Genomic DNA, 22,058 nt, shown 5'->3' on the forward strand with positions numbered 1-22,058 from the left:
TAAAACAACTCGAAGAAAACGCTGAAAAGGAAACCATTATGCTCCGTGCCTTATTATTGTGAACATGTGTACAGCTGAGAAGGCTTTAACAGGCTGTACAGCTTAACTGACAATCCTATTTATATTTCTCACATGTAAATATGTACACAGGTTTTTTTTTAACTATTGTTACACTGGTATCAGAACATCTACGAACATAGCAGGAGGCAAAAGGCCTCAGGCTGAGCTTGCAGCAGCCAGTGTCTTGTTCAGCAGCTCGCGAAGCGACCCAGGAGAGGTTACCGGCGGGCTGCACTTGAAGTCCTGGCACACATGCGCCACCGCCGGTTTCCCCGGAGGGCTGCCCCGTGCCATTTGCGCGATGTTTGCATTGTTGCCGTCCCAGAATTCCATTTCTTCTGTGTTCCTAGGGTCGATTTGGATCACCTGGTTCAACAAATAAGGTGCCCAAAGTCACTATCATACAGCAGGAACCAAAAATCATGCATACAACTCACAAGGGTGGTTAGATTTGAAGGAACAACACATATATCGAGTTCATACCTGAATCAGATAGATGCAACGTGGTAAAATAGACTGACTATGATAACGCGCATAGTTCCCTAGTAACTTTATTCATTTGGACAGAGGGCTTGACCAGCAACTTGTGCTGGCACTCATTCTAGTCACAAGTGGTTTTATGTATAGAAGACAGGTGCAGCAATGGTTATGTGGTCATAATATCTGAGGCACATTGGCTAGCAGAACTGGTACACTAACCAAAAAGAATAATTTGGCCACAGAACAATCTTCACTTACTGTTCTATTCGGATCATATGACGAAAACGTAGCTGCTACCATGTCCTGAAATTCTTCAGATCCTTTCTGCCCCACTATCACTACCTGCTTCCTTGAAGGAACAGAGAGCATATCTGCTGCGCAACACATTAAAGGCAACGCTATGCTAAGTTGTCGTAGCCTGGTCTCAAAGACCGCCTGCAAAACCAAAAAAAAGAAGGAAAAAAAACTGAACATAAGCAAATATGATGTTCAAAGATAAAGAGCTTGAAAAATATGACTGCTTGCATGTAGAGGCTTTTAGCAATTCTTATGTGTTGAAGCTACAGTTTTTTTCTTATAGAAAAAAGGTTTTAATATTGATGTCTATTTCAATATGATATCCAGGAAAAACAAATGAAGTTCCCTATCCTAGTATTGTCACACATCATGTTCCAATAAAGAGAATCAATTTAAACCATAGTCACAGGAAATGGGATCAAGGCCGCGTTCTGGGTTTGTCGTCCCAAATCGTGGGTCGGAGTCACACCGGGACATCGTCCTCATCCGTACAAGAATTTCATGAAGCATGGACTCACGATAGATGGGACCAGGAGGTGGAGAAGCTTACCACTTACAAGGTGTTAGATGCCTATGCATGTGTCTTTGTTCTATTAGATCTATACATAGTCCTTGTTGTACACGGTCTCTATCCTGTATTAGTGTATATATTTGGGCCTAATACTCATATATTAAATCAGTGTTAATCACAACATGGTATACAGAGACAAAAACAAGGGTTATTGCTTCCTTTCCCTAATTGTTCCTCTTACGTCGCTTGGTGGCTCTGTCCTGTTGCCTTGCGGCTCTGCACAGCTTCGCAGTCGGCTCATTTGGCCTGGTGGCACTCATCTTCATGTCCGCTTGTTGGAGTTCACCCGACAACTGCAACCACCCGTCTATCGGCGCTCGCTCGTCCGTCTACCTGCCTCTAGCAAGCGCACCCATCTGGCCACCCGCTCCAGTCGGCTCGCTCGTCTGCCCGCTTCCCGCCCGCGTAGGACGCCTCTTGCCGGCACCGCCCGCACAGTCAGCCTCTCCTCACCTGCACCAACCACCTCTGCTCGATCAAGTGCCATGTGTGGCCTCATGTGTCACTCCTCTATCTATGAACTTTGTTGGGTTCTGACAGGTGGGAACCAAACAACTTGAGCGACTAGGTGAAACAACGAGACAAACGAGGAACAGTGGTTCTCAAAATGTCTTGTCAAGTGTGTCCTCTCCCCGTTTGAGTGGGGGTATTTATAGGGTAACCAAGAGGTAGGGCTCTAAAATATATCCCTACCCTCGGTTACATGCCACATTCCCGAAATATATTGTACAACGACGTAAATACAGGGTGCGGCCCAAACCCTAATTACACCCATTATTGTACCCACAGTTGGAACAAAAGTGTTCCCTGGACCAACAGGTGGGCCTGCTGGACCGATATGTGGGCCTGCTGCGTTCAACGGAAGGCCCACCATGCCCTTGCTGCCTAAACTCAGCTATTCGACCCCTCATGTTGAGGGCCCTCGACTCCAAGTCTTCGCAGAAGTCCCCTCAGTTCACCCTTGGGCTCTACTTATGCCTTCAGGGGGCCAAGGGCTTTGCCTTCAGTGGAACCTTCGTCTGGGCCTTCACGGCCCACACTGGAGCGAGGGACTGCCGCAGGTACCCAAGCCCTTCGAAGGACTCGGTTCTTGGTAGGTGAAGTCCCTTCGAGAATTTGGATCCTCGATGATTTGCTGTTGCTTAGGCTCGGCAGCATTTTACTTCTGTGATCATTGCTACTGGTTTTTTCTGTTAGTGCTCATGATCCTGCTCTTTTTGTGCACACATAATCTCATGGGCAGACTTTCTTTATGTTGATGATACGATACGATTATAATTGGTGATGATGCACAATATATTGCCGTTGTGAAGGCACGTCTGAATGAGACGTTTCTTATGCTTGATCTTGGTCCTTTGTTATTTTCTTGGAATTGAGGTCTCCACCACACCTGAGGGCTTCTATCTATCTCAAGAAAAGTATGTACATTTAGGGTCTTCTTGATCATGCTTCTCTTCCTGATCACTGTACCGTTGAGACTCCGATGGAGCTCAATGTTCATATTAGTGCCACTGATGGTGAGCTTCTTGGTGATCCTACCCATTATCGTCACATAGTCAGGAGTCTTGTTGTCACTCGTCTCGATATTTCTTATTTTGTGCATATTCTTAATTTGTTTCAGCCCCCACTCAGCTTCACTATAGTCACCTGCTTCATGTCATCTATTCTTTCCATTCTTTCCACATACAAGTTCTTTATAGCTCTAGGCTGGCTAGTGATTTCTCTGATCGCCAATCTCTTTCTACGGATTGTGTTTTTCTTGGTGTCTCTCTTATTTGCTTGGAAGACTAAAAAGCAGACAACAGTTTCTCTTTCTAGTGTAGAGGCCGAGTTGTGTGCTTCAGCTCTTGTGACTGTATAGGTAACTTGGTTACGCTGGTTGCTTGCAGATTTTATGTTTCTATACAAACTCCTCTTTTGACTGACAGTACAGGTGTTATTAGCTGTTTCCATAATGACTCCTCTTTTGATTGACTGTGTTATTAGTATCACTCGGGATCCGATCAAGCATGAGCTTATTAAGCATATAGGTGTTGATGTCTATTACACGCATGCACATGTTCAAGATGATGTGATTGATCTTCACTATGTGCCTTCAAAGCTTCAGTTGGCAGATTTCTTCACGAGGGCGCAAACCAGATCTTGGCATAGGTTTTCTTTCCAAACTCCATGTGTTGATCCACCTTGATTTCGATGGGGTTTTTAGATACCTACGCATGTGCCCTTGTTGTATTCGGTCCCATATAGTGTCCTTGTTACACACAGTCTCTATCATGTATTAGTTATATTGTTATATATTCGGGCATAGTGCCATTAAATGAGTGCTATCCATAACACACCACATCGGAGAGGAGCAAGGATGCACAGAACCACTGCCTGCCATGTGCAGTCACCATCATTGACGTCACTCGTCGTGCGCATCCACCGTGCTTGTTGTAGGGGTGACCTCAGGTGCATGCACATCCGACGCAGCACGCTGTCGCCGCCGTGCACAGCTGTTGCCGCCACAACTTCATCCGAGGAGCATGCTACTATTGCCGTTGTGAAGTGTATCGCCAAGAAGCATGGATCTAGATAGCTCTACTCATTTTTTCTGTATTGACCCAAAATGCTTTGGAACGTGACCCTAGCCACTCTTAAACGTCTCGGATTCATCGAACCCCGTATTCATCAACCCAAACATATCATGAATTGTGACACTCGACCTAGATGTTTGACCCGGGATCATCCCCAACTCCAAGATTTGTCCCATCGAGGTGTACCCCCCTTGTACCATACCTCTTCCAAATGTCAACCATCGACCCGCGACCCCGTCACCCCGAGAACTTTGTGGCTATGATTTAAACTAGGAGTACAAAAACGATGGCTATGATACTGAAAGTAGTGTATGACATCCAGCTGCTGCTGGAATGTAGTGATATGACCTAACATAAAATAACCACATACCAAGAGATGTTCCACATTGCGCTTGTAACCGGTAGATTTTGACGCATCAAATATACTGGATAATCTGATCAAGTTGATTGCTGCAACTGAGTTACCAGAAGGTTCTGCACCATCATAATCCTCTTTAACATGCAAGAGAACAGAAGGGTCTTCTCCAGGAGTATTAAAATAGCCACCTCCTTGTTTATCCAAAAATAACTCATCCTACCAATGCAAAAAATTATGATATAATATGATTAATTAAGAGTGAAGATGGTTTCCTCAAGAAAAATGAAGAGAGAGAATGCAACACTGAAGTGTTTAACGAATACAGAAATACAGTTAACTTGCCTGAGTGACTTGCAGTTGGACAGCCCACAGAAGCCACTCTATCTTTCCACCAAACTCATAGAGATCCAGCAAGCCACTGATTAGGAAAGCATAATCATCTAAAAATCCTGGTGCTTTTGATGGCCCATTACGATAGCTATGATGCAGCCTCTTTGAGCTTGCATCATAAAGTTTCTCCTTTATAAAGTTAGCGGCATTTTCTGCAGTTTCAAGATATTCAACTGGCTGCAAAAACACCAAGAAACATGAGTGTCTAACTTGTCCAAAAAAAGTGATCATAGATATACTTTGAGTAAATAACATTGTGTTATGGAGCACAGGAGCAGGGTAGACCCAGTGCCGGAGCTCATGTGGGTCTGGGGAAGGGATAAACCAAGGCAAGCCTCCCTTGCAAATGCGGAGATGCTGCTTTGAACACGCGGCATGGTGACTCAGTGCACCCATGGCATAAAGAAATTATTTGTAGGGTGACTAGAGTCCACCAAGTCAGTGCAGACCACTGACAGCTTTATGTAATTAATATAATTTCATACATATTGTGAAGACAAAGAATGAACGGGGTATGATGATATTCAAATCATAGCAGCCACAACTGTTATGACCCCATAGGCTTCTCTCATGCATTTTATGGATTTCCTTTCCAAAAGAACAGAACAGGTGCAAATATGTGGAGCATACGAAAAAAAATCTGACACATTTTCCTCTCATAAGCATGAGATGACAGATAAAAAATGCAATATATCACAAGGGATAACTGGTGCAAATATGATGGACAACATCATGGTACCTCCTTTGACATGCAAGGTGCAGGCATCAGAGTCACTAACAACTTAACAGTTAAGAAATTATTGTCATGGATTCCCATTAATCAGTTTGGGCAAGGGAAACTATCATAACACATGTTAAGAGAAATACAATTGAAGCAAGCAAAATGAATACTCCTGGAAGTCATGCTATATTGATTAGATCATCATGCAGTACAGCTGCAAATGAAAGATGGGATAGAGGAAGAATCAAAGCCTTACTTTGCATCCAGTTACAGGGAAATTGAATATAGTTCCAGATGGTCCTGACTTCAGAATTTGCGAAGCCCTTGCGAAAGCAGATATTGCTAGCCCATTCCAGGAAACAATAACCTGAAAACTATTCGTAGTTAGTAGATTGTAGCCTGGTTAAAATGAGATGTGATGATATGTAAAAGAGAACCTTATCATCCAAATGAGGTCTTGGCCTTTTTGACCGGACATCAAACAATTTCTGCCGGCAATCTCCCAGGATTTGAGAATATTCATCAAGAGATTTTCCACACTTCGATGACATCGAAGAAGCTGGTTTTCTTTCTATGAGCACATTCTTACAACTGAACTCATTGTGAGGATCGCTCATCGGTGAAAGATCACAATTGCCAGATGATTTCACATAGTAATGGTTCTTGAATAGCTCTGCATTCTCCCCAAGTGTCTCTTCGATCTTTTTCAAAATGCAGAAATTAATCATAAAATCAGTTCTAACTTCTAAGTATATAAATACTGTTATATTATACAGGTATTCAATGATATGACAACTATCAATAAGCAGTTGCCAACAAGATTGTAGGACTGTCCAGCCTCAATCCCACCTTGTTCACAATTTTATAAAGGAATAACTTTTTAGGTGGATCCAAAACATCAAACTGAAAACTCAGATTTGAGGTAAAATGTGCAGTCCACTTCAAATTGATTCTTTGCTAGGAGTTAACATAACGTAATGAGACGGGCAGGCCTGGCGCAGTGGTGAGAGATGCCTCACTGAGTCACCAGGTTGCGGGTTCAAAGCAACCTCTCCGCATATCCAGGGGAAAGGCTTGCCTAAGTTTATCCCTTCCACAGGCCCTACTCATGTGGACCTCTGCCACTAGGTCTGCCCTAATATAATGTAATGAAACATAAAATAAACTTAAATAGACAATGGTGTATAACGGTAATACGAATGCAACAAGGTCTGAAGACCTTCAATGTCAGCAAATCAAGTGGGAAACATTTTCAGGAAAGTAATCAAATGTCCACATTATGTTGAAGTATATAAGAAGTCCGCATATATATACCTCTTTACTGGTCCACACATAAAAAGCTCCCTCCTTTTTTCTTGGAGCACCTTCATATTCTGCACTGTCAGCATCTTCTGCTGAGAAAATTTCACCTTCTTTTCCTATCATGTCTCTCCTCAAGTAATCTAGTATGTCGCGTGCAACTATAGAATAATATTTCTCTCCCGTAACCAGAAATGTATCCAGGTATACATTTACTATCTGTCCCTGATCGTACAACATCTTCTCAAAATGTGGAACTGAAGATGCAGAGGGCATGTGAGAGGAGCATTATGCAAAGTCCGGAAAAGAAATTTGTCCATGAACCATGATATTGGAACAAACTTACCATGCCAGCACTCATCCACACTATATCTGTGAAAACCACCACCTATGTGGTCATGAACTCCACCTCTTGCCATACAGTCCAATGTGTGAGTCACCATCTTCTTTATGTTCAAGGCTTCAATCTCCTTCCCAGCCTCCATGTACTTATGGAATTTGTATAGCATTATATAATCTTCAACAGGTCTTGGAAACTTGGGAGCAGAGCCAAATCCACCAAATTTTGGATCATAGCTGCTCGCTAACTGCAACAACATAAGGTGAAAATCTTTTAAGGAAAATGATAAAGGATAAGTCCATGAGTTGTCAGGTTTTCCACAAACTACATTCTGTAGGCAGCATTAGGTTAACAACAGTTATTGTTAGAGTTGTTGTACTTCTCCTATTGTAATGGGCTGGCTTTGTGCAATGGGCTTAGACCCAACTGTTCTATATAAATATAACTCCCACCCCTGGTTAGGGTTTCCAACATGGTAATCAGAGCATAGGTTTTTTTCTCCTTTCCTGTAGCTACACCCCAGCCACCGGCACGCTCCCTGCTCCGGCCACTCTCCCCATCTCCCGGCAGCCCCTCCATGGCCGACTCATCCCCGAACTCGGCCGGCCTCCTCCCTGGCGCATGCGGTCTCTGCCCAGGTGCTGCCACAGAGCTCCTCCCCGATGCCCTGCGCGCCTCGACAGCGGGCACCCTCCCCGTGGCCGGTGCGGCCGCGTCGACTCCCCGACGCGCAGCTGTTTTCTCGACGGCGGCGCCCCCCCCCCCCCAACCGTGCCCTCGACCGCGGCGGCCTTCATGCCCCCCATCGCGCCTCCTCCCCCTACCGATGTCGTGCCGTGCCTCTCCCACCGCCGGGCGCGGGTCCCTGCACGCTGACGCCGCTGCTCCCTGCTGCCTTCACTGCGGCAGCCACGCGCGCCCTTCTGAGCGCCGCCTCTTCTCTGCACGGCGTGTCGCCTGCCACCGCGCAGCCACCTCCCCTTCCCGTGCCCTTTGTTGTTGCGCAGCCCTCTCGCGCGGATGGCGCCTCATCCACCGCCGACGGTCTCCTCTCCGCCAGCTATACCACCCTCCCCAGCACATCCATCTCTGTCGGGCTCGCCACCGCGGACGGGGGCCCTTCATCGCCCGCAGGCTCCATGTTGTGACCGTCGCGCAACCACCACCCCCTCCCGCCGGTTGCTCAGCGTCTTGTTCCCGCGAGTGCCGACATTGCTCTTCCTCTCGCCGCCGGTGGTCCTCTCCCTTTTCATGCACCAGAGCGGCTTCCTGGGCACGCTTCTGTCATGCCCTCAACGCACGTCCTTCACTCCGATGTGGTTCCTGTCGGTGTTTATGACCCGACTGCGCACCACGGGGTTCCCCACATGATGCTTTTGAGCAGGACGGCGTCGTTGACTGCGACTCGATGGTATGTGCGGGAGCACGTCGGATTACACGAGGATTTATACAGGTTCGGGACGCTAGAATGCGTCCAGTTGAGGCTATATTTGGAATTGCACTGGTGTTTATGGATTACAAATGAGCTGAGTGGTGGAGGATGAGTTCACCTGCCGATCTAGTAGTGCGAGGTTGCTACAAGAGGGCTAATGAGCTTTGAGGTGGGGCTAGGATGTGGCAGATGAGAGATGGTATGAGATGTTTTCGTAGGGGTACCCCCTCGGCCTTATATAGGTGACCAGAGGGTTATCCCTTTACAAGTTGTGATCACTATCTACTCTACCTGAATCCTCCTTTAACGCGGCATGTATTCCTACTTATCCGGAGTTCAATCGCTTCCATTCAAGTGTGCACAACCTCTTCGCCCGAGATATCAGTGCTTCGGTCTGCGCATAACTCAAACGTTCGGTCTTCGTCTTCCTAGATCGAGCTCGTCCGGTCTGTTGTGGCCTGATGGCCTGTCTCGCTAGGCAAGCCATCGGGAGGTCCATCAGGCAGCTCATGATGTGTTTTTGTGTTCGTGAGGATCCGGGGGATAGCTATCCCTCATAGTTCCCGTGCCTTCCTACCGCGTGTGCGTCTCCCTTCACGACGTCCTCTCTTGACTCTCAACCACCTCGGTCATCCCTTGCCCCGCAGCAACGCCACCCCGCTTTGCCATGCCTGTCAGGGGCATCACACTCGCTTACACTTCTCTTCTTCCACGTCCCGAGCTACTCGTCCCTTCGACCTCATCCATTGTGACCTCTAGACTTCCCCTGTTACCAGCATCTCCGGGTATTGGTACTACCTGGTCGTTTTGGATGACTTCTCTCACTTCTTGTGGACCTTTCTTCTTCGCCGTAAGTCTAACATCTTTCCCAGTCTTTCTCACTTCTTTGCCTAGGTGCCGACTCAGTTCGGTCACACCATACAGGTTGTTCAGTGTGATAATGGACAGGAGTTTGATAACTCCACGTCTCGTGCCTTCTTTCTCTCCCACGGTGTGTAGCTTCGGATGTTGTGCCCTCACACCTCCCCTCAGAATGGCCGAGCCGAGCGCATGATTCGCACCACCACCAGCATGTTGTGTTGCCTCCTCTTTCAGGCTTCTCCCCCCGCTGGCTACTGGGCTGAGGCGCTGAATACCGACACCTACCTCCTAAACCATCTTCCCTTCAAGGCGGTCGCCCATCCCACCCCGTTTTTTGCTCACTTTGGCACCACCCCCTCCTATGAGCACCTTCGGGTCTTCGGGTGCGCTTGCTATCCCAACACCTCCGCCATCGCTCCACACAAACTTGTCCCCTGATCCTCTCGTTGTCTTTTCCTCGGGTACTCCCCTGATCACAAGGGGTATCGGTGCCTCGATCTTCTCATCCACCTCGATATCATCTCTTGTCATGTTGTCTTTGATGGGGATGTTTTTCCCCTTGCTGATTCCTCCCCACCTTGATTCCCTCATCGATGTTGATTGTGTCGATGTTTCTCTTCCGTTGCCCTCTTTTGTGCCGCACGCGGTCACATTGAAACATCAGCATTTTATTATTTTAGTGGCTGATTCAAATGTTATTAATTGATGGAAACAACTTCCATTCCATCATAAGGTAATGTTTGAATTTTATCCTGAACCCATCCATACAAAAGAACAAAACCATGCTAGTAAACTCATAGCATGTTGTTCAAGCCTAATCACCCATAAAAGACATCTGCACAGTGCATGCCAGTTTTTTTCTCGAATGCGCAGGAGAACCGTATATCTTTGTATTAAAGAAGAGAGAAAGGGGTAGAAACCCCCAAGTACACACACACCCTTTTAGTTTGTACTTGTGCACCAGATTATAAATTTCTCCAAAATATTTTCATGTAAGAACAAGTGTGTACTTCAGTACATGTCCGCGTAGTCATAGAACCTCTGCAGAAGCAACTCTGGGAAGCTAGATGATATGGTTGGGCTAACTGATGCTTTATTAGATGGCTGGAAGGATAACAGAGACAGATTAGATCTAATTTGCCCTGCCTAGGAGACTCTGAGCCTTTGTGATCTATATCTGCTTAATGATCACATCAGTTGGAATAGTTTACATAGAGCCTTAGCTAACCAAATCATAACAAACAAACAAACTTAATGGGAAAACTAAAAACTTCTTCAAACAATGCTGCTAATAAGTCTTGCCCACAAATGCATCCGTAACATAGAACAGAGTAGCATACATAATAATATGACTGCTCGGTGCAAGCCCCTCTTATTTAAGCATGTTCGGTACCTAGTTAAGAAAAGCATGAGCTTAAGAATAAACTAAGAATCTAGTTAAGTCTGAATAACTAGGAGGTAAGCTAACTTTATCTGGTGCCTTGAATCAGGACCCACCAACACTGAAAAAGATACATTTTAGCTCCTGAGATCAGTAAATTCGCATGTTCTTTTTAAAATTTTTTAGGGGGGGGGGGGGGCAGGAAGAAGAGGCATAGACTCTGTTTCTCTTGAAAGGCATTATTATTTTCTGAAATAATACTAGTACAGTAGTACTTAGTTCAGAAGAATATCTTATTACAGTACCCCCAACAAAAATGTACAATAGAGTACTTGTCAAACCTTTTCGACACATTGATCAACAGAGACAACTGCTAGGTCATTTGGCACATCTTGAGAGCTAGCCTTAGCAGATAATGCGTCCCTTAATTGTTCGATAACAAGATTTCCCGTCCGCTCAAGCGCTTCACGTTTAGTTTCCCAGGCTTCCTTGACCTTCCTGAAGGTAAGTATGCAGTAAATATTTAGTAGGGATGAAGGATAGCTTCTGAAACTACGCACTTCTGCTTATACCTCAATACAGTCTTGAACCCTGGTCTTCCATAATTATCATCCGGTGGAAAGTATGTACCACCCATCAGAGGTTTCAAGTCAGGTGACAAAAAGACGCTTAGAGGCCAACCACCACCACCATGCAGTGCCGATACATATGTCATATAAACCTAAAATATGTGAGGCTATATTCAACAAAGAACCTAGTGTGCCACCCAATACAAACACGCCCAGAAACCTTTTCGAGCTAACTACAGGAAAAAGGGGAAAGGGAGCCGTAAGTCGGCTAGAAATGGAACTGATGCATTGGAGCACTTGAAGAAACTTACCTTATCAACATCAGGGCGCTCTTCACGGTCAACCTATCAAAATTAATAATCAGACTGAAAGAGGTATGGTCAAGTTGCATATGTAAAGCTTTTGACACATCAAAGACAGGTAAAGACTAAAGAGTGAGACACAACGGAATAACTTTCTAAGGGTCCAACAAAATTACCTTGATGCTAACAAACCAATCATTCAGCAACTTTGCCACTTCCTCATTCTCAAAGGACTCCACCTCCATCACATGACACCTTCGAATTCAGTCCCAGACCAAATGAACAGAAGCTTACGTTAGTGCGAACGTATGGTGCATAGTAAAGGTCACAGATGGCAAGAATATAAAATATCGATGAAAGAAATAACAGAAACTCACCAATGGCATGTGCTATAGCCAACTTGTGGGACACAACCGGATTGCAATGAAGCAAAATAAGAACGTTAGGTACAGAACGTTTGAGTTGACTAGAACGGAATCAGAAAATTCGATTACCATTTTAACTTAGTTCTCTCTTGACAAGACCATCATAATATGGTTAAGCAAAACAATTTACCATGTCACACATTGGTGGCACTACATGCCTGCAAGGCTGCAACAAAACTACTGAGCTAACACAATGGTATCAGGAGAGTTCATACTCGAGAGGAAGATGGGGACGTCCTTGGCGCGCGCCTTCTGGAAAGCCTCTTCCCCCCAAGGGTACCAATCAACCTGCACCAAGCGAAATTAACAGAAGGGAGAGCTCAATACTTGCTATCCCATCCACGGGATCAAATCGGTCGGATAGACAGGAGAAGGCTCGGGAAGGAGACACAAACTCCTCACCGGGTTGTGCGCGTGCTGCAGCAGGTAGGGGCTGTGCTCGGCGGCGAGGCGGTTCGGCTTCCGGCCGCCGTGAGGCGCGGACGCGGACGACGACATGGCTGCGGCGAGGGGGCGCAGACGGAGAGGCGTGCTGTGGGTCGGCGACGAGGAGGAGGCGGCGGCGGTGAGGCGGTGGCGGAGAAGAGTGGAGAGCATTGGAGTTGGAGGAGGGATGAGGGGGCCGAGGTGGGAGAAGACCGGTGCGGAAGCGGCGGGGGACATGTGGGCTGCGCGCCCAGCGACACCTGCCTGCCTCCGCTCGGCACACGCTGGCGTCCGCAAGGCCCGCGCGCCTGCTGCTAGTGTGTGTGCGCCACTTTGTTCTGGGCTTGGCCAGTAGGCCTTGTGGGCTGCTATGCTCCCCTTATATAAGGGAAAACAAGCAAATGAATTTCAAAAGATTTTCACCTACATACAGCCGAGGGTAAAAACTTGGACAGAAAAAAGTCCTACTTCTGTTTTGATATTTAGTTGTTATTTAAATATACTAGCTAACTAGCTAACAAATTGCTAGCTGAAATAGCTGATTAAGAATAGCTCCAACAACGAATTTTATATGGTTCTAAACTCTAAAATATAGCGGTTGCAGCCTCCTTTTTCCTTTAACAAAAGACTCTAAAAGGTCCTCTAAAATTTGGAGGACTGTGTGCGTCAGCTAGAAATGGAGGTCATCCTCTATACATTGTGCTTATTTGTTGTGTGTCTCATTCATGTGCCCACAATCGGTAAAAAATAATGTAGAAAGTGAAATCGGACACACTGTTGATATAGATGATGAAATTTAGAAGACATTTCTGGAGATGGAGAAGATATAGAGCACATATTCTTTTAGAGAGTGGTGTAAATGACATATAATATTCCTTTACAAGATGAAATTTAGAAAACGTTGCTGGAGAAAGTCTAACTATGTATTTTGATTGGTAGTGTCATGGGACCATAGTTCATCGCCCGACCGCCGCGCCGACTTAGCCAGAAGCTAGGCCCTGTTTGTTTATGAACGTCTAGAGGGGGTGGATAGGCGAAACCTAAAATTATAATTCTAAATCCAAACTAGATCCCTTGATTAGTGGTTAGAACAAGATTCACAATTATCAGAGTATAAAACTAAGTCCTTTACTTGCAACGAGTATTGTTTTCAAAGAGTGCGGAATTTAATCAATAGCAATACTACTAGAAATGTTTAGTGAAGAATAATGCAAGAGGTCTTAGACAAGAAGAGAAGAAACACAAGTTCTTTCTAGCATGGAGTTGCTTCTCTAAATGTGAATTTAACTTGAAGCAACATAAAATAATATTAACAAAGAGTAACGCAAGAGAACTTAGAAAGGGAGAAAACAAACAAATCACGAGCAATAAACACAAGAGACACGGGTGATTTGTTTTACCGAGGTTCGGCCCTCGAAGGCCTAGTCCCCGTTGAGGAGTCCACTAAGGACGGGTCTTTTTCAACCCTTTCCCTCTCTCCACCGATCACCAAGAATGGCGAGATCTTCTTTTTCTCAAGGATCACTTAAGATCCCGCAAGGATCACCACACTCGTAGGTGTCTCTTGCTAGCTTTACAAGCCTCCAAAACTTTGAAGGAAGTTCAATGGGAGTCAAAACTCCACGCACAAATGATCACAAGATGTAGCACACACTTTCTCTCAATGAATCTCACAAGGCGCTAGTGCTAAACTCACACGAGTAGCTCTCTTTTGCTTGATCTCTCTTTTGTGGCACTTGTGTTGGTTGTAGTGGCCTAAATCTTGCGTATAGGATGGATCAATGAATAGATGTGGCTGGGAGGACTTAGATATGCCAACTATATGACTTGGAATGTTGCTTGGGCTCCCACACATTGAAGTGGCCGGCTGGAGTGGTATTTATAGCCACCAACCAAATTGTAGTCGTTGGAGAAGGCTGCTGGCGATGGGCGCACCGGAAAGTGTTCAGTGCGCCGCCACGTCATCCTGTCGTTAGGGCAGAGAGCTGGTCGACCGTTGGAGGCTTTGTCCTCATGCGGCACCGGACAGTCTGGTGCCCCTCTGACCTTTTGCTCTGACTTCTGTCGCGTTACTGTGCTGCACTGTTCATCCGTCAAAGTCGACCGTTGCGCGCAGATAGTCGTTGCTCTGCTGGTGCACCGGACAGTCCGGTGAATTATAGCGGAGCTGCGCCTGGAAAACCCGAAGCTGAAGAGTTTGGAGTGTACGACCCCTGGTGCACCGGACAGTCCGGTGCGCCATACCAGGGAACACTTCGGTTTCCTTTTTGCTTCTTTCTTTTGAACCCTAACTTGTTCTTTTTATTAGTTTGTGTTGAACCTTTGGCACTGTAGAATGTATAATCTAGAGCAAACTAGTTAGTCCAATTATTTGTGTTGGGCAATTCAACCACCAAAATCATTTAGGAAAAGGTTTGACCCTATTTCCCTTTCAATCCCCCCTTTTTGGTGATTGATGCCAACATAAACCAAAGTAGATATATAAGTGCAGAATTGAACTAGTTTACATAAGGTAAGTGCAAAGGTTGCTTAGAATTAAACCAATATAATTATTTTAATAGATATGCATAGATTGCTTTTTATCATTTTGGACCACGCTTGCACCACTAGTTTTGTTTTTGCAAATTCTTTTGGAAATTCTTTTCAAAGCCTTTTTTCAAATAGTCAAAGTTATATGAATAAGATTTTGAGAAGCATTTTCAAGATTTGAAATTTTCTCCCCCTTTTTCAAATGCTTTTTCCTTTGGCTAAACAAAACTCCCCCTTGATGAAATTCTCCTCTTAGTGTTCAAGAGGGTTTTATCAAATGAAAAAGATCAAATATTTTAGATACTAATTTTTTAAAAACTCCTCCTTAAAGTGTAGATACTAGATGAGATAGAATTTCTTAGAGGAATACCAATTGAAAACATTAAAAATCTTTGTTTCGAAAAAATTTGAAATTAGCATGGTGGTGCGGTCCTTTTGCTTTGGGCTAATACTCTCTCCCCCTTTGGCATTAATCGCCAAAAACGGAGTCTTTAGAGCCCTTTTTACTTTCTCCCCAATGGTGCAAATGAATATGAGTAAAGATTATATCAATTTTGAGAGATGGCGGAATACCGGCAAAAGGACAGATAATACCGATGGTGTAGAGTGGAAGCGATGTCTTTGTCGAATACTACATTTCCCTTTCAATCTAAGACTTAATACACAAGATACTTATGGAAACATATTAGTCTTAGCCTTGGCACAAGAGAGATAGGAAATATGCAAATGTACCAAAGGAAAGAGACATGGTTAAAAGGATATGTCAATTAAGCTTAAACAGTTCTATATGATATAGATTGCTCTCCCTAAATATGTGCCTTGAGAGGAATACATATTTTGGCCTTAAATGTCAAGAGCACATAATTAGGTTAGTGAGAACACATCTATATCATAGAAACTGTGAAGTGCAATGTGTCATAATATAAGTGTGATGCTCACGACAGACTATGCATTTATGAAAGCATGTTGGAAACATTTTAATCAATTACCCTTAAGGATTTCAAAGAAACTTAAGGAACCTCCACCTTTGGAACAAAGGTAGCTTATCCTCGTTACAAGATTAAGCTTTAAGCTCTTTGACAATAAAATCACTTCACCTAGTTTTAACAAAAATGCATAAATGCAGGAATGAAATTTTTGAGAGGTTAAACTAGGTATGAAGCAGGGATAATGCATAGACATGCTTTCTCTTCCTTTTATACAAGATATGCAAGGAATGTATAGACGAGGAAGATTTAGGTACATGTGTAAATGAGAGGAAGTAGTTTTACCCTTTTGTACCTTCACATAGAGACGCTCTCTTCATTGTGCTTTGTCCTTAGTCTTAGTTGCTTAAGACCTATATTCAAGACAATGTATGGAAATATTTTGCACAAGAGAGAGTTCTACAACTAGTGATCCTTTTCTAAGTCATTATTATTATATATCAAGTAGATCATAAATTGCATAAATGTATCATGAATTCTCCTTTTAACTTAGTGCACATCAAGAGAGATATCGATTGAAATTATATGAGGCACTAAAAAACATAAGTGTTAATTGAAGTTATTCAATGATCGAACAAATAACAGATGTGATCAAAAGAACAACATATGCATTAGATTATCAAACAAACTTAAACTAGGAGGATCCGGTAAATATGCTACTTTAACAGTGAAAGATACAATCCTTGATAAAGGTGACATTACTTTACCAAGTTGGATTGAAATATAGTAGCATACTTCATGAGAAACTTATTCTCATACTTGAGACTATATGAAATTACTAAGATAAAGTGTTAGTCTCAATATAATCAAGATATAGAAATAGGCTCCCCCTAAAGGTATGCATCAAAGTTTGAAAGAATTGAATAGATGCACTCACTTTTAAAGACAAATAGGGAGAAGCATTATTCATTTTGATCAAGGCTTATAAAATTTGCAATAAACAACTTATGCCTAGTATTCTCACAATGAAAAAGATTTATAATGCTTACAACCACACCATTGATTGTTTTGAAGATCTTATTGTCCAAGTAGATGTTGTTGTTCTTGATGTCTTTCTCTTTCATTTGAGTGTCCTCCTTTTGTAGTTGTATCTTTTTCCTTCCAAACTTATTGAAAATACTCAAGAGAGATGTTAATAGCACAAGGGAGTATATGATGAAGGATGATTTCTTTAGATAAGAAATATAAACAATTCATCATCCACAAGTCACACAGACATGAAGCAAAATCTTTAACATTGATGCATAGAATAGGCACCTTTTAAACATTTTGATCAATCACAGGAAATTACTTCTTCATATTGAATTTATTATCATAACTTAGAGGCATATCAATATGAGAATGAATATAGCAAAGGCATGAATTAGATTCTAATGGACAAGTGCATTTGTGAGAACGAGATTTAATGCACATCTAGCTGATTTATGTCCGATAAGGAATATATTCTTCACATAGGTAGAATATGATAATTTAGAGTAAATAACCATTGATGGGAACTATATTTTATTAAGAAGATGAGTTCCCATACCTTTGCTTTTACCTTTCTTCCTTTGGGTGAAGAGTAACCCTTGAGGCTTGTGGCTTGCACTTACTCTCTTGTAGATTTTCATAAGTAAGCTCAAGAGATATGTCATTAGTAACACAAGCACTAGTTTTCCTTTTTGTAATCATTTTTGACAAGGAATGAAAAGTGGATTACTAAAGCACGGAAACTTTATAATATGAACTAGATTATTCCATGATGTATACTCAGTTTTAACTTTATAAAACAAGCATAGTTAATGAGAATAAATCTAATTCATAACGTGGAGAGCGATGAATGTAGAAGAATCATATCCAATTTAAGCAAGAAGAAATACAACATAAATCATTGGATTGATTTTTCTTTTCATGTTAGATTACACATTTCCATAGAGAAACTTATTCTCTACATGTGAGACTACTTAGGTTATTTAGACAAAAACATTAGTCTCACGATTCTAGATATAAAGAGAGATTCCCTTTATAAGTGTCCTAAGGATTTGAATTCCTTATATGACACTTTACTCTTTTAAGAACTTGGAATATCTCTCTCTATGTCTAGAACATGGCAACAACAGGATAATTAATGTAGATCATGCCATAAGGTAGTTAAAACAATTTAAAGCATGTAGATTGCCATAATATAGAAATGATAAATATGCAATCTACCATATGAGAGTAACTTCTTCCAAAGAATGGTAGCATAATTTAACGACTTTCTTTAAGTGCATCCCTTTTCTATGTGACTACACAAGACACAAGAGAAATGATATTTGAAGATACTTGCACTTAAAGACATAAGTGTTACCATCCTTTGGCTTTCCTCCATGTTGTAGGCCTTGATTTTTCCGCATAGGATAATTCTTTATTTCCTACAACATCACTATCTTCCCCGAGATGATATGAGTTTTAGATATAATAATTCAAAATAATTTTGGGTCAATCTTGGATATATAGATCATTGAAAATTGATAGCTTGAGTTAATAAGACTTGAATTGACTCTCTCAAGCACTCCAAAGCTTCATATCATCTCCTTCTCTTGCAAAGCTTGTCAGACATATTTTGGTACCCATCGCTTGATGGGTCCATCAAGATTAGTCAACAAAGATCTAGAAACCCAAATGTCCTTTGTGTTAGCACTTGGTAAACTCATTACCTTTATAGCACAAGTTGCAATTTTGGGTTGCCTAGTTATATGTGAATTAATTGACAAGCTAGAAGCGGAATAGTTACCAATGGGACAATCCTTGCATTGATGTCCCTTCTTTCGGCATATGTAGCAAAGGCGATCTTCAAGTCTTGAAGATTTCTTCTTTCCTTGTTTCTTGCTTGCTACATGGTTAGTTAATATTTTCTTTTTTCTTTCCTCTTGGCAATCCTCAAGTCCTTGACATTTTCTTCAAGGGATTTAGTGCATGCCACGGTTGATCCTGTCTCAAGCTTCTTCACCATGTGATCACGGTTATCTTGAGAAGGTTGAGCAGTGCACTTCCCTTTTAGTTGTGTCAAGCTCATCTTTAGCCTCTCATTTTATTCTTTGGGCTCTTGACATGTATCATCTTTTGTTCCTGGAAATTTTGGCTCAAAGGAGGATTTGCTTGTCGATGAACAACAAGCATTAGCACATGGTAATATAGTTTCAATTTGAATACATGTGCATGAGTGAGGTTGTTGGGATTTTAAGTTTTCTATAACAACCTCATGAGCAACGTTTAACATGATATGATCATCCATAAGATTTTCATGAGAACATAGAAGTATATCATGTTTATCTTGAAAAGCTAGATTTTCAATTTTTAGCTTTTCTACTTGGTCCTTAAGCAAGGCATTCCTATTTACTAACTGAGCGATACGAAATAAAGAGTTATTTTGCTCAATTGTAATAGATTCATACCTTTGGACCAAATCAACATGAGAGCACTTTAGCTCCTCATGTTCTTTAGTCAACTCATCAAAGCTTAGCATTTTTATGGAGAGAATATCTTGTAGCATTTGACGAGCTTCGCCTTGCTCTCTTGCTCTTTTTAGAAGTTTGAGCATGACCGCCTTATCTTCTAGGCTTAGTTGAGCGCAGAGTCGCATGAAGCTCCTTTCATCCTCTTCATCCTCATTTGTGCTTCCGCTATCATTTTCATTAGCCACACAACATATGTGGGAATCGAAATGGGAAGACAAACCTTTTGGAGAGATGGATTCATCGTTTGGTCTCCAACGTTCACTTTCTTCTTCTTCTTTCAAAGGGTTAATTTCATACGGACTAAAGGAAGTAGAAGCATAAAATGAACCATCATGTTTGGACTCATCAAATTTATTTTTAATTCTAGTCCAAATATCATGCGCATCAGGAATAGATTCATTATAATTCATTATGAAGGCACGATAATCTTCTTTGCTGAGAGAATTACTTAAGATGTTATAAGCTAGGTAGTTTAAGCGTATACATCTTTGATCTTCCTCGGAAGCATTTTTCCCATTATAACTAGAGGGTATAATACTCTTTTCTAAAATTAGCTAGTAGCTAAAAAATTGTTATTAAAATTAGCTAGCCAACTATTACCTAATTTACTAAAAGTAGCTAGTAGTTGAACTATTAGCTATAGTGTTTGGATGTCTTCAACTAATTTTAGCAGCTAACTATTAGCTATAGTGCTTTCAAACACCTCTTGGTCAAAATCGCCCAAAATTAATGTAAACATAGAATCAACTGAGTCATTGTGGTATTAGAAAACCGTTACTTTCTACATTCTAAACCCTATAAATCTTTTTATATTACTTCGCATATAATCTCCATTATACTTGGATTCTCTTTACCGTTAGATTCTTCCGTATCGAGATTTAAAAAAACTCCTCAATAAAGTTTAACCAAACAAGCCGCTAGGACACCGCACCGCCGCTGCCAGGATCCTCCTCACAATCTAGATGCCACGCTGTGCTTCCCCACATTGCTCCCGGACGTTGCGCTGCGTTTCTCCACACCACGCCTCGTCCACCTCCAGCGCACCTACATAGCATAGCTTCTGTGCTCCTTGAACATGAGAAAGATGTGTCTGTGCTGCTTGAACGTGAGAATGTTGAACTAAGAAAAGAGCAAGCAGACCATCAACCTCTAATTGAACGTGAGAAGGCTTCAACATGAAAAAGCTTGCACAAGAAGATAAGATGGAAAACCATACGAGGAACTTGCTGTCCAAATAAATCAGGACACATGTTGTCCATTAAAAACAGGACTGAAGTGTTAGGAGTCTGCCTTGTCGAAGGTTTTCAAAATACCTTTGCTTCGGTATAAGCAAAATGTTTTCAGCCATACAATGAAGGACAAATAAAGGTGACCTTCGGCTGAAGCGGTATGTAAAGATGTTTCGTCCATTTACGCAAGTAACAAAGGTGCGAGCCAAAATCACTAGCATCAACATGGAGAAATCTTCGGATGCAAAGTGACGAAGGAGAAGAAGTCCAATACTTATGCAGCAAGAAAGAAAAGAGAGAGAAAACATGATGTCCCTACATCATTTGTAAATTATGTGTGTAAATTTTATGGGCACGTTTGTAATTTCTGCGAAGCTATTCAACTTCCCTATAAATAGGTGAACATTGCCTACATAAATTCACTTTTGGAGGGCCTTAAGCTTTATTTTGCTTAGCCTTCGAAATACCTTCGAGCTATCTTGTGCAAAGAAGTTGAAGGTTGTTTGTAAACTTGTATAATACGAAAGAAGATGAAATAAATAATGCTAAGGTTCAAGAGATGAGTTTCGTACTTTATTATCTATTGTCATCTCGTTCAATATTGTTTTGTATGCATCTCCTTTTAAAGACCTTCATCCTCAAGCTAACACTTCAAAGAAGTGATAACTTAAGGACGAAGGTCCAGACTTCTTAACTTGTGTTGCCTTGTTTTTGATGCCATAAAACAATTTAAAACAAGTGATCAATATTGGCGTCCACCTCCGGTGATTCCATGACCACAACAACCTACATTATGTCGTCGAAGAATGCAATGGCGACTGGCTCTGTCCTTAGGACCTTGGATCCCAGTCAAGGGGATGAATCTCTCATTAGGGAGGCAAGGAACCAAAAGAGGAAATTCGTCAGCCCAGAACCAGAAGACGAGGAACTTGATCGTAAGATCAATGACCTCGAACCAATCCATTAGCAAATGGAAAAGTGAAGAGAGAAGATGCTTCTTCTCTCTGAGCTTCAATAGAAGATCGATGAAGCAACTGAAGAAATGCGCAACATCGAGGAACACGAAGATCAGTACAACTACAAGGACCAAAATCATGAGGGCCATAATCATGACATCAATCTTCGTCATGAGGCATTCAACTTCTAAGATTTCCTTTACAACGAAGCTTCATCGCTGACACCAAAGTTGTAGGCTACACCTTGACCACCAATGTACAGACCTACCCACTACCAATGTATGATGGTTTATCCAACCCAAAGCAGTTCATCATGAGCTACGAAGCTACCATATCCTCATATGGTGGTAACTCAGCAGGCATGGTGAAGTCATTCGTCATGTCAGTCAGA

At 42.4% G+C, this 22,058-nt stretch overlaps 1 protein-coding gene across 1 annotated transcript; it reads right to left on the minus strand.

The window, feature by feature from the left end:
• Positions 1-15: 15 nt before the first annotated feature.
• Positions 16-12,845, minus strand: LOC103652296 (spermatogenesis-associated protein 20). The gene is made up of 15 exons (XM_020550375.2): positions 12,465-12,845; positions 12,278-12,350; positions 12,015-12,036; positions 11,814-11,892; positions 11,647-11,679; positions 11,339-11,487; positions 11,108-11,264; positions 7,099-7,339; positions 6,768-7,009; positions 5,891-6,154; positions 5,710-5,820; positions 4,685-4,909; positions 4,355-4,558; positions 799-975; positions 16-426 (listed from the first exon to the last, which is right to left on the minus strand). Exons 1-15 carry the CDS (start codon positions 12,723-12,725, stop codon positions 217-219), a joined length of 2,448 nt encoding a protein of 815 aa, XP_020405964.1. The 5' UTR covers positions 12,726-12,845; the 3' UTR covers positions 16-216.
• Between the last annotated feature and the right edge of the window lie 9,213 nt (positions 12,846-22,058).

Source organism: Zea mays, chromosome 3, assembly GCF_902167145.1.
Source record: "Zea mays cultivar B73 chromosome 3, Zm-B73-REFERENCE-NAM-5.0, whole genome shotgun sequence".
Classification (NCBI taxonomy): Eukaryota; Viridiplantae; Streptophyta; class Magnoliopsida; order Poales; family Poaceae; genus Zea; species Zea mays.

Bases quoted from the DNA above. Each gene is read 5' to 3' on its own strand.
- LOC103652296 (XM_020550375.2), bottom strand. From the start codon at position 12,725: ATGTCCCCCGCCGCTTCCGCACCGGTCTTCTCCCACCTCGGCCCCCTC. The intron at 11,893-12,014 runs GTGAGTTTCTGT...CTGAATTCGAAG, and splicing joins GGCTATAGCACATGCCATTG to GTGTCATGTGATGGAGGTGG. The intron at 7,010-7,098 runs GTAAGTTTGTTC...CTGCATCTTCAG, and splicing joins TGTGGATGAGTGCTGGCATG to TTCCACATTTTGAGAAGATG.